This window comes from Bombina bombina, chromosome 2, assembly GCF_027579735.1.
Source record: "Bombina bombina isolate aBomBom1 chromosome 2, aBomBom1.pri, whole genome shotgun sequence".
In the NCBI taxonomy this organism is placed as follows: domain Eukaryota; kingdom Metazoa; phylum Chordata; class Amphibia; order Anura; family Bombinatoridae; genus Bombina; species Bombina bombina.
The window spans coordinates 930,282,130-930,298,881 of NC_069500.1; the positions used below are offsets into that span (position 1 = coordinate 930,282,130).

A 16,752-nucleotide genomic window follows, 5' to 3' on the forward strand; every position below is an offset into this window, starting at 1 on the left:
CAGAGATAAGGTACCACAAAGTGTTATTAATTAGTAATACTACCCTCATACGGTATCTACATCTGATAGTGCAAGTAATGTAATAAGTGTCCTTTTTATTATTCATAAATAATACAAGTACTATGCTTATAGGAAGAGGTTGACCCACTTTCCTAATGGAAAGACAGTTTACCAATTGTGTGAATTCAGATCTCTTGAGAAGCTTATAGAGTACCGTTAGGTATGCTGTTGTTAGACCACTAATACAGAATATGTTAGAGGGTATTGCAGTTACGGACTGTCAGATAGTTAAAGATCATTTGGATCAATAATGATATGTTTGTAGTATAGGGCTATGTCGCTGACTCTAAGTATATCAGCAATTCGTACACATATATTCGGAGGTAAATAGCTACAATATCCGAGCGGTTACGCTAGTGTCATAGGACGCTGCCCGCTGATAATTATATTACTAGGCAAAGCGGATAATACGGGTTAGACCCTCCCCGTTATTATACAACAAAGTATAATGCCCAGTGGAGTAGGTACAAATCTATTATAAAGCTAATATTGTTCTGTTAAGTCTCTGCCGATAAACCTCCAACGTAAGTAACAATGGATACTGTCACAGTTACGGACTATCTGTAATTAACTTTGATAGAGGCCAGTGGTAATATAGGTAAATAACTTGTGGCTATTCCACCAACATCTATGTTATACTAGAAGTAATTACAATTAGAAAATATTGCTAGAAGTGCATGCTAATTTGCGCCTTAATTATCAATGAAAATAAGCAACTATTCTCCTTGTAAGTCATATATAAACCAATTGAAATATTTATACAGCTCCACTAGTAGGTTCAACAAACTGTCATGAAAGAAAATAGATCTGTTTTCATTGTTTTTGCGCTTCTATTTTAGCACTTTTTATATATTATTATTATTATTATTACGCTCCAATATACATTATTTTTGCCCTTTTGTTATATATATTTTTTATGCCTTAAAGAGCCCTTTTTTGTAAAATTATACAACTGGTAGAGAATAGGTTTCTAATGCTGTTCTCCTTAGCAATTATAGAGAACTTTAATGCACGCATTTTCAGGAGTACACAAAAAACATAAAATAGAGGTGTATATGTGCGCTTCAAAGCTAAGGGATTGATATTTATCTTATCAAAATGGTGTATTACCTAGAACTACTATCTAGAACTAATAACTAGAACCCATTGGTCGTTGTAATAATTCCAAAAATCCGATATGATAAAATACAAAAATGTAGTTTTTAATTGCTATGCAAAAATAGTTAAAAAAGAAAAAAATACACTAAAAAATACGCTAATATGTTAGTGCAATAAGTAAACATGCGTTATATCCATCATATGACCGGTTATATATCTAAGTACATTTGTATTAAAACATTTTATATTAAAACAATTTACCACCTTAGTCAATTGCAAATATTTTATATTTGATTGTACTTCTAAAGTCCTTTTTAATAAAAGGCGTGTGTATAGTTCCTGATCTGTTTACACTCAATAAGTTCTTATGAGTAAGACTGTGGTGAAAAAAACATAAGTGTATTAAATTCTATAATATAATTATGCTGACTTGTTAGTTGAGGACTTTCAGATCTCTTTCCGATTTGTTATATACATAGATAGATAGATATGTGTGTGTTTGTTTTTTTATACCGCCACGGAACTACTTTACATAGTGGTACACGGAGATAGTGACATCACCAACCCGGAAGAACCAACTAAACGGAGCCAGCCAGACACCTGTGCCCGGCGGAACAAACGGCAAGTGTTCAATACTGGAGTAAGGTAGGCGCGTAGAGGTGTAGTAGCCCGTTATAGTGTGGTACTTTGTTGGAACGTCTGGACGAGCTCTGAAAGTCCTCAACTAACAAGTCAGCATAATTCTATTATAGTCTTTAATACGCCTATGTTTTTTCCACCACAGTCTTGCTCATAAGAATAACTTATTGAGTGTAAACTATACACACGCCTTTTTTAAGTACAATCAAATATATATTTGCAATTGTCTAAGGTGGTAAATTGTTTTAATATAAATGTACTTGGATATATGACCTGTCATATGTTGGATATAACGCATGTTTACTTATTGCACTAACATATTATGGTATTTAACTATTTTTGCATAGCAATTAAAAACTACATTTTTGTATTTAATCATATGATTTTTTTTTTAATTATTACAACGACCAATGGGTTCTAGTTAATAGTTCTAGGTAATACACCATTTTGATAAGAGAAATATCAATCCCTTAGCTTTGTAGCGCACATATACACCTATTTTGTTTTTTGTGTATTCCATTTTTCTTTTACAAGATATACCGAGTCCACGGGTTTCATCCTTACCTGTTAACAGGAAGTGGCAAAGAGCACCACAGCAGAGCTGCTATATAGCTCCTCCCTTAACTCCTCCCCCCAGTCATTCTCTTTGCCTATGCTAGCAATAGGAAGGGTAAAGTTTATGTGGTGATACAATGATAGTTTTTAGTTTTCTTCAATCAAGAATTTTTTATTTTAAATGGTACCGGAGAGTACTGTTTTTTCCTCAGGCAGGACATAGAAGAATTCTGCCTTGAGTCTGATGATCTTAGCAGTTGTAACTAAGATCCATGTTGGTTCCTACAAGATTTGCTGAGGAAGTACAGGAGAAATCTTCAGTATGAGGGAACGTTTCTTGCTGCAAGCAGTATTAAGATATGTGCAGTCATTTACATTCTGAGGAGACCTGGTATATCAGAATTTGGCTGACATATTCCCCATGCTGGGAAAGGGTGAGCAGTAATCCTTGTTAGGGTCGTACTGTAGCAACCTGTGTATAATTATCCCTACTAGAGATAAACATGGGATACTTAAGGGCTATGTGGTTTTAGACACTGGGGCAGCCTAGGAAACGCTTAATATTAACGAATATAGGGCTTATCAAGGCTGACCTTATTTTTATCTGAGGGGTTCACATGGCATGTATATTTCACATTTATTTCTTGTTCGGTTGTTTAAACTGCTTCCCATGCGGTTTCTTAAGTTTTTCGGCTCATCAGACATGATGGGCGGGGCCTAATTTTCGCACCTCAGTGCGCAGTTAGATTCTTGAGAGAACAGAAGCCATTAGCTCCGGTTGGGACCAGACTGTGAGGCTGTGTTTCGGAGTGGGACCAGATCGTATTAGTAGGTCTTTGGGGGCAGGTAGGCGCCACAGCAGAGGTGCAGAAACAATTTAGTTGTATTTTACTGCAGAACGTTTTTACTGCCTAACTTACTTTAATTAAAGGGTTAACTCCTATTACCTGTGGTGCAATATCCGGTTGCACTTTAGGTTCACACATCTTCAAAATTTATCATTTTGCATAATGTTTTAGCGACTTTGAAAAAAACAGTGTACACTTTTTATTCTTAAAGGCGCAGTACTTGTTTTTTTTTGCTGAATTGTTTTTCTTATATAATAAAGATTGTGAACGACTTGTGCTGTTATTACTAGTCTGTCCAACATGTCTGACATGGGAAGTCAGTTTTCTATGTGTTTAAAAGCCATTGTGGAACCCCCTCTTATGTTGTGTCCTTCTTGTACTGAAAGGGCCCTACACTGTAAAGATCATATTTTAGGTAATGAAAGTGTGCCTAAGGATGATTCTCAGTCTGAAGAGAATCAGGATATGCCATCCAATTCTCCCCAAGTGTCACAACCTTTAACGCCCACACAAGCGACGCCAAGTACCTCTAGTGCGTCTACTTCTTTTACTTTGCAAGATATGGCTGCAGTTATGTCTACTACTATTACAGAGGTATTATCTAAACTGCCAGGTTTGCAGGGTAAACGCAGTAGGTCAGTTATTAATGTAAATACTGAACCCTCTGATGCCTTAGTGGCTATTTCCGATGCACCCTCACAATGCTCTGATTTGTGGGTTAGGGATTTTATGTCTGAGGGGGAACTTTCAGAGTCAGGAAATGTGTTATCTCAGACAGATTCGGACATCACGTCCTTTAAATTTAAACTGGAACACCTCCGCCTATTGCTCAGGGAGGTTTTGGCAACTCTGGATGATTGTGATCCTATCACAATTCCCCCGGAAAAATTGTGTAAAATGGACAAATATCTAGAAGTACCTACTTAAACAGATGTTTTTCCGGTTCCTAAAAGAATTTCGGAAGTTAAGAGGGAATGGGATAGACCAGGTATACCGGTTTCTCCCCCTCCTAACTTTAAGAAGATGTTTCCTATATCTGACACCATACGGGACTCCTGGCAATTGGTCCCTAAGGTAGAGGGAGCTATATCTACTCTAGCCAAGCGTACAACTATACCCATTGAGGACAGTTGTGCTTTTAAAGACCCTATGGATAAAAAATTAGAGGGTCTTCTAAAGAAGCTATTTGTTCACCAGGGTTTTCTCTTACAGCCTGCATTGTTCCAGTAACTACTGCAGCGGCTTTTTGGTTTGACGCCTTGGAAGAGTCTCTGAAGGTGGAGATACCTTTAGAGGACATTTTAGACAAAATAAAGGCTCTTAAATTAGCCTTATGCAGCTTTATGCTGCTTTTCAAATTGCTAAATTAGCAGCGAAAAACGCAGGCTTTGCCATCCTGGCGCGCAGAGCGTTATGGCTAAAATCGAGGTCTGCTGATGTTTCATTCAAGTCTAAGCTTTTAGCTATTCCTTTCAAAGGTAAGACCCTATTTGGGCCTGAGCTGAAGGAAATCATTTCTGACATTACTGGAGGTAAGGGTCATGCCCTACCTCAGGACAAGTCTCTCAAGATGAGGGGTTAACAGAATAATTTTTGTTCCTTTTGAAATTTTAAAGGCGTACCCTCTGCTTCCTCTTCCTCCACTAAGCAGGAAGGGAACTTTGCTCAATCCAAGTCGGTCTGGAGGCCTAACCAGGCCTGGAATAAAGGTAAACAAACCAAGAAGCCCGCTGCTGCTACCAAGACAGCATGAAAGGGCAGCCCCCGATCCGGGACCGTAGGGGGCAGACTTTCTTTCTTTGCTTGGGCAAGGGATGTACAGGATCCCTGGGCATTGGAAATTGTGACCATGGGGTACCAACTGGAATTCAAAGATTTTCCCCCAAGGGGAAGATTTCATCTTTCACGTTTGTCTGTAGACCAGACAAAAAGAGAGGCATTCTTACGCTGTGTAAAAGACCTCTACACAATGGGTGTAATTTGCCCAGTTCCAGAGCTGGAAAAGGGTCAGGGGTTCTACTCAAACCTATTCGTGGTTCCCAAAAAAGGGGGAACCTTCAGACCAATTTTAGATCTCAAATTTCTCAGAGTCCCATTGTTCAAGATGGAGACCATTCGTCCAATTTTGCCAATGATCCAGGAGGGTCAATATATGACCACTGTTTACCTAAAGGATGCATATCTTCACATTCCTATCCACAAGGATCATCATCAATTCCTAAGATTTGCCTTTCAGGACAAACATTATCAGTTTGTGGCTCTTCCCTTTGGGTTGGCCACGGCTCCCAGGATCTTCACAAAGGTTCTAGGGTCCCTTCTAGTGGTTCTCAGGCCGCGAGGCATAGCAGTGGCGCCCTATCTGGACGATATCTTGATCCAGGCGTCAACTTATCATCTGGCCAAATCTCACACGGACATCGTGTTGTCATTTCTAAGAACTCATGGTTGGAAAGTGTACGTAGAAAAGAGTTCACTAGTTCCACAGACAGAGTGCTATTCCTAGGAACTCTGATAGACTCGGTAAACATGAAAATATTTCTGACGGAGGTCAGAAAATCAAAGATTCTAAATACTTGCCGAGCTCTGCAGTCCATTCATCGGCCATCAGTGGCTCAGTGTATGGAAGTCATCGGACTCATGGTAGCAGCAATGGATATCATCCTGTTTGCTCGCTTTCATCTCAGACCACTACAACTGTGCATGCTCAGTCAGTGGAATGGGGATTATGCGAATTATCTCCTCAGATAAATCTGGACCAAGAGACCAGAAACTCTCTCTTCTGTGGTGGTTGTCACAGGACCATCTGTCCCAGGGGATGTGCTTCCGCACGCCATCTTGGGTAATAGTTACGACGGACGCCAGCCTCCTGGGCTGGAGTGCAGTCTGGAATTCCCTGAAGGCTCAGGGTGTGTGGACTCAGGTGGAGTCTCATCTGCCAATCAATATTCTGGAACTGAAAGCGATATTCAACGCGCTTCAGGCGTGGCCTCAGTTGGCTTCAGCCAAATTCATAAGATTCCAGTCGAACAATATCACGACTGTGGCATATATCAATCATCAGGGGGGAACAAGGAGTTATCTAGCGATGATAGAAGTATCAAAGATAATCCGATGGGCGGAGACACACTCTTGCCATCTATCAGCGATCTATATCCCAGGAGTGGAGAAATAGGAAGCGGATTTTCTAAGTTGTCAGACTTTTCATCCGGGGAGTGGGAACTCCATCCGGAGGTGTTTGCAACTTTGATTCATCAATGGGGCACGCCGGAATTGGATCTGATGGCATCTTGACAGAATGCCAAACTTCCACGTTACGGATCCAGGTCAAGGGATCCCCAGGCTGTACTGATAGATGCTCTAGCAGTACCATGGTCGTTCAACCTGGCTTATGTGTTTCCACCTTTTCCTCTCCTACCTCGTGTGATTGCAAGAATCAAACAGGAGAGGGCTTCAGTAATCCTAATAGCGCCTGGTATGCAGATCTAGTGGACATGTCGTCTCTGCCACCGTGGAAACTGCCATTGAGACAGGACCTTCTCATTCAAGGTCCGTTCCAACATCCAAATCTAACTTCTCTGCAGCTGACTGGTTGGAGATTGAATGCTTGATTTTATCTAAGCGAGGTTTCTCTGAGTCGGTTATTGATGCTCTGATTCAGGCTCGCAAGCCGGTCACTAGAAAAATTTATCATAAGATATGGCGTAAATATCTTTATTAGTGTGAATCCAAGGGATACTCCGTGGAGTAAGGTTAGGATTCCTAGGATTCTGTCTTTTCTCCAAGAAGGATTGGAGAAAGGATTATCAGCTAGTTCCTTAAAGGGACAAATTTCTGCTTTGTCAATTTTTCTTCACAAGCGTCTGGCAGATGTCCCAGACGTTCAGGAATTTTGTCAGGCTTTAATCAGGATCAAGCCTGTGTTTAAACCTATTGCTCCGCCATGGAGTTGGAATTTAGTTCTTAATGTTCTTCAAGGGGTTCAGTTTGAACCCATGCATTCCATAGATATTAAGATGTTATCTTGGAAAGTTTTGTTTTTAGTTGCTATCTCTTCTGCTCGAAGAGTTTCCAAGCTTTCTGCGTTACAATGTGATTCCCCTTATCTTATATTCCATTCTGATATGGTGTTTTTGCGTACTAAACCTGGAGTCCTTCCTAAGGTTGTTTCAAATAAGAATATTAATCAGGAAATTGTGTTTCTTTCCTTGTGTCCTAATCCTTCCTCTAAGAAGGAACGTCTGTTACATAACTTGGACGTGGTTCGTTCTTTAAAATCTTATTTACAAGCAAGCAAGGATTTCCGTCAAACATCTTCTCTGTTTGTTTATTCTGGAAAACGTAGTGGTCAAAAAGCTACGGCTACCTCTCTCTTTTTGGCTGAAAAGCATCATCCGCCTGGCATACAAGACTGCTGGACAGCAGCCTCCTGAAAAAATTACGGCTCATTCCAATAGAGCTGTGGCTTCCACATGGGCCTTTAAAAACGATGCTTCTGTTGAACAGATTTGTAAGGCTGCGACTTGGTCCTCCCTTCATACTTTTTCCAAATTTTCCAAATTTGATACTTTTGCTTCTTCTGAGGCTATTTTTGGGAGAAAGGTGCTTCAAGCAGTGGTTCCTTCCATTTAGGTTCCTGTCTTATCCCTCCCTTTCATCCATGTCCTAAAGCTTTGGTATTGGTATCCCACAAGTAAGGATGAAACCCGTGGACTCTGTAAATCTTGTAAAAGAAAAGGAAATTTATGCTTACCTGATAAATTGATTTATTTTACGCTATACAGAGTCCACGGCCCACCCTGTCATTTTGGGACAGGATTTATTTTTTCTAAACTTCAGTCACCTCTGCACCTTTTTAGTTTTTCCCTTTCTCTTCCTATACCTTCGGTCGAATTACTGGGGGGAGGAGTTGAGGGAGGATCTATATAGCAGCTCTGCTGTGGTGCTCTTTGCCACTTCCTGTTAACAGGAAGATTATATCCCACAAGTAAGGATGAAACCCGTGGACTCGGTATATCGTAAAAGAAATCAATTTATCAGGTAAGCATACATTTCCTTTTTTCTGTTTTTTGGGAGCAGAATAGTATATGTGCAGGTTTTTTTTTATTTGCTCACCATTTATCACTTCCTCTTTACACATTTTCAGTAGAATTTTCAGTCCTCTATAGGAGAAAAGAAATGATAAATTTGTAACTAGTTGAATTAATGATGAGTACTTTGAAAAATACAACTAAAAGGATCTAATTTAACCCTTTTTTTTGGAGCACATGTTCTCCAAGAAGAATGGGAACAGAGTAGGAGAATATTTGTCGAACTTGCACAATTTTAGGCATTAAAAGCATTATTTCTCATACGCATTTTTTGGGGCAAATATAGCAGAATAGCAATAATAAATCTTGCACTGAGTAGGCTGATTGGAGCTCAGGAGTGTGCACTTGTCTCTTGGAAGTCTATGGCAGCAGTGTTTGTAACATTGTTTAGTCATGTTATACGTAGTTGCAAACACTACTGCCAGACGGCTAAAGACAGGCTCCTGAGCTCCCCTAGGATTATTCTTTAACAAAGGATACCAGGACGACTAAGCAAATTTGATAATGGGCGTAAACTGGAAAGTTGTTTAAAATTCCCCTTTTATTTTTGGGAGCTGGAATGAGGATTTTACAGCTGCCACACTCTCTGCATGAGGTTTCCCCTTCTGTACAGGAAATTCCTGACTCCATCTCCTCTCTCAGTAAGTCGGGTGGGCACAGTTACCTACCCCTTTTGGTGCAGTTGGGATTGAACAGTTGTTTTCACTCTCTAGACCAATATCTATCTGCTCATACTTGTTTACAACCATTATATGTAATTTACAGTACAAGCCAAACATCCAGTCTTTTGGTGTTTCTATTTTCAACTCACCTTTTCTGGCACACAGCATATTTTTATGCGGCACCGTTGCATTTACACACATCATTCAGTCTGTTTACAGTGGCAGGCTGTTATACTCCTGCTTCATACTGTTGCCGTATATTATGCAGTATGTCTTTAGACTTTTAACTGTTTTCCCATCTAGCAGCTTCTTTGCAGCTGGGCTTGGATAAGCCTTTTAAAGCACTACATATACATTTATCTAAATCGGATATACTTAAGGAAAGTTCTTCACTGTGACAAATACTATTGGGCTAGGAGAGGCTCCTCCCAGGTGGACAATCACCATAGAACGAGCTATTGAGCTGTTGTTCATTGCTGAGAGAGTGCTTCTCTTTCTGTGTATGTATTTGTAATATGACCCTGAGGAAGTCTCCCTATGGGTGATGAGGAGAAAGCCAGACAGGGACTCCTTGGCCATTGTTTATAGAGGGATATGGCTGAACCTGATTTACGAGGCCCAATGAAGGCCGAAACATTTTTTTTTTCTGGGGTTGCCATGTTCTTTGTTCAGAGAGGGATTGCCTGGTATTTCGGATTGGATCAGAAATTTCACTGTGAAAAACACTAATTGGTTAGGAGAGGCTGCTCCCAGGTGGTAAATCGGCATAGAACAAGCGATTGAACTGCTGTTTGTTCCTGAGAGAGCCCTTCTCTTTCTCTGTTATCTAAATCTAAACTTTCATATCCAAGTAAAAGATTGCTCCCATTGTGTAGCTCAGGTGGAGGCATAAAACGTTCCCTAACTTTATATAGGGTGGTCTAAAGCTGCCCCTCCCTCAACAGAACTCTGGGATTTGTCATTTGTTAAATATGTTGCAGATCCTTGGTCTATCTCCCCTACTGTTTTTTGTTCCTTTTTGTCTCCAGATTGTTAAACCCTCCCATATGTTCGATAATGCTAAATCTATTTTGCTTCAGGTACTGTTAAAATGAGTAAGAGAATATTGGGTTTTTATACTATTAAATTCCTTTTATTCTTGTTTTGAGTGTCCATGCATAAAGCAGTCCCCTATTGATCTGGCTCTCTCATCATCTCTGAACAACTGAACCTTCCAATGAGAAAGCTAAGAGTGGTGATCTCCTGTTCCACTGGACGCTTGGGAGTTTTTTTGGAGCCAGAGAGGGCTATTATGGATTCTCTCCCTGTTTAGTTAATTTACCACAGTACCTTTTATTTGAAAGAGGGAAAGTCCCTCTTTGGAATGAGTCAGTCAGCCTCTAAACAAAAGCAAGAGATGTTTAATGTCATTTTAATTTATCTCTGCATCTTTAAATCAACTCTGCATTTTATAACAGATAAAATCTTTTGAAATAATATTATTTATTTATTTTAAATTTTTGTATCACTAAACACTATATTGGATAGTCTTGTTTTGAATTGATTTAACCATTACAATTCTGCTAAAAATGCTTTCCCTGTAACCTTAGTAGTAAGTAATCTTAGATAAACTGATTGGAAAAAGTAAAACCTGCCAGCAGCTATTTAGTGAAAGGGCAAGAGAGCTGTATGAAGCCTTTTATGAGCGTGATTATATGCTGCTGGAAACATACCGCCTATTATAGCTGTCAAAGCACCATTAAATGCTGCTGTACAAATAATTCAGTTTGGCACAGAACAAGACATTGTAGTATGTTATTAACACTGCTGCTTCTCAACAGTCACTTGTTCTGTGTTGTTTTTTTTTTTTTTTAAAGTGACAGTAAATAAATGCAAGATATGATGTATTCAAAGCAAAAACTAGCATGACAATATGTACAAGTATTTTTAAATAAATATATTGGTTATTTAAATATGTAAGAAATAAGTCTAAAGTTTAGTTTCTATAATGTAATGGGCGCTACCATGTTTATTTTATTCATAGTGTGTGTTTTTTTTCTCTCTCTTTACAAAGCAAGACTTTTTAGTCTTGGTTTCAACATTGTGGAGCCCATTACTTCCTAGAAACTCAGTGGAATTTTGGCAGAGGAGAAAAGATGAGAAACTACATTTCTCATTACCTTATGGAGACAAAATTTAAGTAACGTATTAAGTATTTAAACAACTAGTATAATTTGTCAGGGTATCTGTGAAGTAACCTTAAATAAACTACAGATCATAGAATCTAATATTTAATTTTAGCAAAAATCTAATTTGATATGAATTAGTCTCACTATGGCCCCAACCCCCCTATTTCCTGATTAACAGAACATCTGAGAACAAAAAACCCCACATCTGCAAAATCTCAGGATGACACAGACCACCTGCTGTGCATTCTAGTCACATTACAAGCCAAAATGTCCCAATTATCCATTTCAAAGGAGGCCTGTGTTCAGATTTTTTTCCCTACCTGAAAAACCAGTTGCTCCGTCTGTAAAAATAGTGGAATGTACAAACATACTCCCAGGAAATATCCCTTAGCATATAGGTGAAAAATTCTCCCATTCTAAGCCCCCAATATACATCTCCCAGACGAGCTGGCGTTTTATGTCTCTGTATGACATGAGAAACTAGATCTCAGATAAAGAATTTATGCCTAATTTTCATGTAGTTTAAGATACTCAAATGGATATATACTGTATATATTCAGACACATATTAAATATGAACATATGAATCTGGGAGATTGTCTATGCCTAAGAAAGGTAATATGGGAAGCTGAAAGCCTAAGAATCAAGGTTTCAACATGTCTTAACCTATGTATTTTTGAAAACCTAGAAGTCTTAAGGATTCGAAGTTTGGACAAATCATATATATAGTTTTCAAACATTAACATTGTGCCTCAGACTATTTAAATAGTAGGTACAAATAAATGGATATGAGATTGTCTAGTTGTATAACATTAAATATGAAAATTTGCTGAATTTAATAAGTAGCTATACAGTCAATTTAAAATGTCCAATTTATTTCCAAATTAACAACCTATTCTTTTTATTTTTTTAGGCATCTGACAAGTGCATGTGTAGTTGGTGCTATAAATTGTGTCTTATGTTTTTGTGCACTCAGCAAGAGGTGCACTGAATGTGGAGCATACTGTATTCATATAAATCTGGGACAACAATAATCAGATGCAACATTAAAGGCATCTTCTAAAATATTATAAGAAATATATCATATCTAGTCTTGAAATACTCAGGGTAAATAGTATGATATAATCCAATACACGTGGAACATATGACTTATTAATATTAGATAATATAGTATATTGAATAAAACTATATATGAATCTATATTAAACAGTAAATCCAGTATTGCAACCAAAAGGCATTTGACTGTTGAAAATGAAATTTCCCAGTAGCCAATCAGTGAAAAGTGCGTATCAAAATCTATCGAATTATTAAGACATGGGGAGGAGTTTTGGCTCAGACAAAAGCTCCCTGCACAGAGAGAAGAGGATCTTGGTGGAAAAATTTTGGTTGGTGACTGTTTGCAATCCTGCTGTTGCCATTTTTGCTTATAGAGAGACCAGTGTGCGAACACAGTTTTCTGTAAGACAAATACGTTGGGACACTCTTTGTGGATAAGAGACTATCAAGATTAATTCTCTTACAAATGGGCATAATTCTGCTAAAACATATGACGTTGGACATATTTGGATATTAACTGAATTCTCAAACTGGCGATCTGATAAAGTATAAAATACTTTGTATTTTAAGCTTGTGTTCATAGTCCTGTGTAGTTTAAAACTAGTCATATTTAATGCTAAGTAATTTATATTTGTAACTATATATTTTAGAATTTGCCTTTATTGTAGCTAAAGAGGTTATTTCAGTCCAAATAAATTGGCATAGCAATTGGATGTTAAAGCATTTTGTTATATTGTCTGTCTAAGCATTGTTAAGTTAAAGGTCCATACTCTGGTATTTTATTGTGGAATTTTAATGCAATTCATTGTGAGTAAGGTTAATTTTAAAGGTATTTTTTTGTGATCTGTTCTATAGAATAACAGCATAAACGTGTATAATTTGATTCATAATCTGCTCTCTATATAATATATTTCAATGTGTATATAAATATTAACTAATATAAAGAATTTAGGAATAATTATTAATTTCAATTGTTTCGTATATACATTTTTATTAGGGGTTTGTTTTAAAGAATAATAATAAATAAATTGTATTATAACCCTGCTATTTTATACTGACATTTAAAAGAAAAATTCTGCATATTTTTTTCAGGGAAACCTTTGCGGTTGTAATTTATATGTAGCATTTATTTAGTGATGTAGACACATTGTCTACTCCTAATAGACTTTCCAGCTGGTGTAGTATTGCAGTGTGATTTTACATCTTCTAGAACATTGTTTCTCAACCGCAGTCCTCCAGTACCCCCAACAGGCCAGGTTTTCATTATAGCTGAAACAGTGCACAGGTGAAATAATCAGCTGATGGGTAAGAGGTAGGATAATGACTATGGTATTAAAGATCAGCTGATCACTTCACCACCTGTGCACTGGTTAAGCTATAATGAAAACCTGGCGTATAGGGGCTACTTGAGGACCATGGCTGAGAAACACAGTTCTTGAACACCATGGGTATAATTTTGTATTGGGCATTTATTTTAAAAATGAATGTCGAATGTAGCATTCTGGTATTTTTGGCACCAGATTTATTAGTGTGAAATAGGGCTGTGCAATATGGGAGGAAAAAAAATCACTTTTTTTTTTTTTTTTTTTTTGATGAAATATTGAGATTTTTTATTAAAATATTTTTTAAACGTCCATTTATTCTTTATATATTGGGTTCCCATTGCAAAATCCCTTCAAAAGCCCCACACCTCATGACAGATAGGAGTCCTGAAACAATTTTATTTAATGGAACAGCAGGCCAAAGACTGAACCAAGAAAATAGGGCAGTACCCAAGTATGCTCTAGTTGTCCGATATTTTGTCCGTACACAAACTAGTCGGATACACACACAGGAGAGCACGTTAGGTACCGGTTAAATTAACTTAATAAAGCTAAATGTAATTTTGGTTACAAATTCTGTCATGGTTGATATTTTTTCAACCCATACAATATATACTGTATATTATAAACTGTAGGCACTTGATATTCAGTAGAAAGCCGTCTGTTCTCTTCAGGTCTTCCACAAAGTTTGTGCAACAGAAATAAATGTTTGCCCTGTAAAGTACAGGTTGCTTTCTACTGAATATCAAGTACTTGTGTTGCTAAAAAAAAATCCAAAGCAGGAATAGGGCAGTAAATAATTACCTGGTACCTCATCAGCCCTGTGATGCATAAGTTATCTGGTCTCCTTGCCATGCTGGAGTCGCTGCTGCCACTTCCTGCTTAAGATCCCTGTGTACCGATAAAGTGACACTGTTCAGCTGACTCTGCTGTACAAGCTTCCTAAAATTAATATAACCACTATACTGATCAGGTCAGATGCAGCATTGTATACTGATACTGTGTGTGGCATTGTGGTTGGTCATTAGAGCAGTTTTAATACCCCTGTAAAACTGTGAATGTAACTTTGTTTGTAGGAGCTTTTATACAGTTACAAAATTTGTTTTTTTTTAGCACACCTTACAAAAAAGTTTTATATATACACAACTTTGGGAGTGCTGCCAATATGACCCAGTAATTACACAAAAAGGTATCAGCGCACATCCATTTTCAAAAGCACAACATATTTTTTGAACTGCTGTAAAAAAATGCCTGCAAACAACATCAAGAGACAACTATTCTTTTTAAATAAATTTGGGATCTTAGTCACACCATGGTCATATTTTGCTTAGCCAGTCACCACTTACAAGATGCCCCAATATAGACTGGTCCTAACACTACAGTCCTTTTGCCACAGAGGGCTGAATCTTTCCTGCTTTTACTCTTGATAATAGAATGAGACTCCCTAGCTTAATATTCACAACTCCATTACACTGTCATGAGCACACCTTTTTTTTTATACAGTTATCAGTCTTGTTACCCAATACAAGGGACAAAATTTCTGTTTTAATTCTGTATAAATATTGTATGTAATAATGTACAACATGATCCAGTTGGTCAAATAAAAAAATATTGTATGCCAGCTTGTTAAAAAAAAATATATATATATATATATATCGCAAAATTTCTGGTCACCAAGCACTCACGTTCCTTGATAATGCCTAGGTGCAGTACATATATGTACAATATGAGCAAAAGAGAGAGACCGCACTCATAGGACTTAATATCACCACCTCAATGGTATTTAATAAACAGTAACGTTTCTGTTTATTCCCCCTTTGTCATGTTTGACAAAGGGGGAAACCCCGAAACGTTACTGTTTATTAAATACCATTGAGGTGGTGATATTAAGTCCTATGAGTGCGGTCTCATATATATATATATATATATATATATATATATATATATATATATATATATATATATATATATATATATATATATATATATATATATATATATATAATATATATATATATCTATATATATATATCTATCCAAGCTACAACTAATAACGTTAATAGTCACAAAGGCCAGTACAAATTTTTCTTTTTAATGCAGAAGTCTTCTATTTTAAAGATAAATGGTTTTTATACCTTCTGAATTTCTATTGCCTTATTTTTCACCATACAGCTTTGATGCAAATAGGGGCATCTTTCAGTTTGAACAACACATTGCAGTGCAAGAGCTGGAGTTCAGCTTAGTCTTTGCCATGTCTGCCTAGTAGCTAGAGGGAACATGTATTGCGAACTAGAGTACGTCGGTAGAACTAATTAGTGGTGACACTTTAGGACGCTGCTTCCTAGTCTGCCCCCTTGGAGGAGTGATCAGTAAGGAAGCCATTTTGTTTCTCTTGCAAATCAGATATTGATACCCTCATATCACGATTAATCACATAGCCCTAGTATGAAAGTACAAATCTAGATCTTTGTGTGTTGCTTTTCACACAAATCCAGTGGCACAAATAGCAGAATTTGCTGCTGCCCGTGGCTATATTTTTCATTTTGTTTTTTAAATTGATGCCAGATACAAAATTTTGCCCTTCACTAGTGGGTAATACACATCATAATGAGGTCACCAGCTGATTATATTTGCAAAACTATCAATACATACATTTGTGTTTTGTAATGAATACTGCAGTCTGTACATTTACAGGATAATTCTTGTTTATATGGATCCAGTTATTTTAAAGCCCTATTCATTCCAACAGGAGGGGAATTGCGTTGTCTTCTATTGGTGGCCCAATATATGCAATTGGAGGCTTGGATGACAACACCTGCTTCAGTGAAGTTGAGAGATATGACATTGAATGTGACAACTGGAGGGCTGTTGCTCCAATGAATACTCCTCGTGGGGGTGTTGGGTCTATTGCTCTTATGGTAAGTTGTTAAAGGAACACTGTACTCAAAAACCATAACTCTCAACCATATGAAACAATTACACACACACACACACACACACACACTATTTTCATGACAAAATATAGATTTAAAGGTACAATGTACTCTGGCAAAAAGCTGTTAAGAATATATTACAAGCAACACCCCCCCCCCCCCCTTTTAAACAGTGTGCCTTTAAACCTTTACATAGCAAAGAGAAACCCTTTTAAACCCTTTTTTAAAGTAGAGCTAAATGATGAATGTTATAAAATACAAAACTAAGGGCAATTATACTTAAATCACGTGTTTAAACTTTATTTTATTTTTTGGAACCTTGAAA

The 16,752-nt window shown here is 37.4% G+C and overlaps 1 protein-coding gene across 3 annotated transcripts in view; it reads left to right on the plus strand.

Annotated features, from left to right (window-relative positions):
- Nucleotides 1-16,752, plus strand: part of KLHL8 (kelch like family member 8) — a 204,553-nt gene that overhangs the window by 91,872 nt on the left and 95,929 nt on the right. For all 3 annotated transcript variants that reach the window (XM_053703373.1, XM_053703372.1, XM_053703374.1), the window contains exon 7: nucleotides 16,244-16,412. In XM_053703373.1, the coding sequence (XP_053559348.1) occupies nucleotides 16,244-16,412 (169 nt within the window). The remainder of the gene's footprint in view (nucleotides 1-16,243; nucleotides 16,413-16,752) is intronic.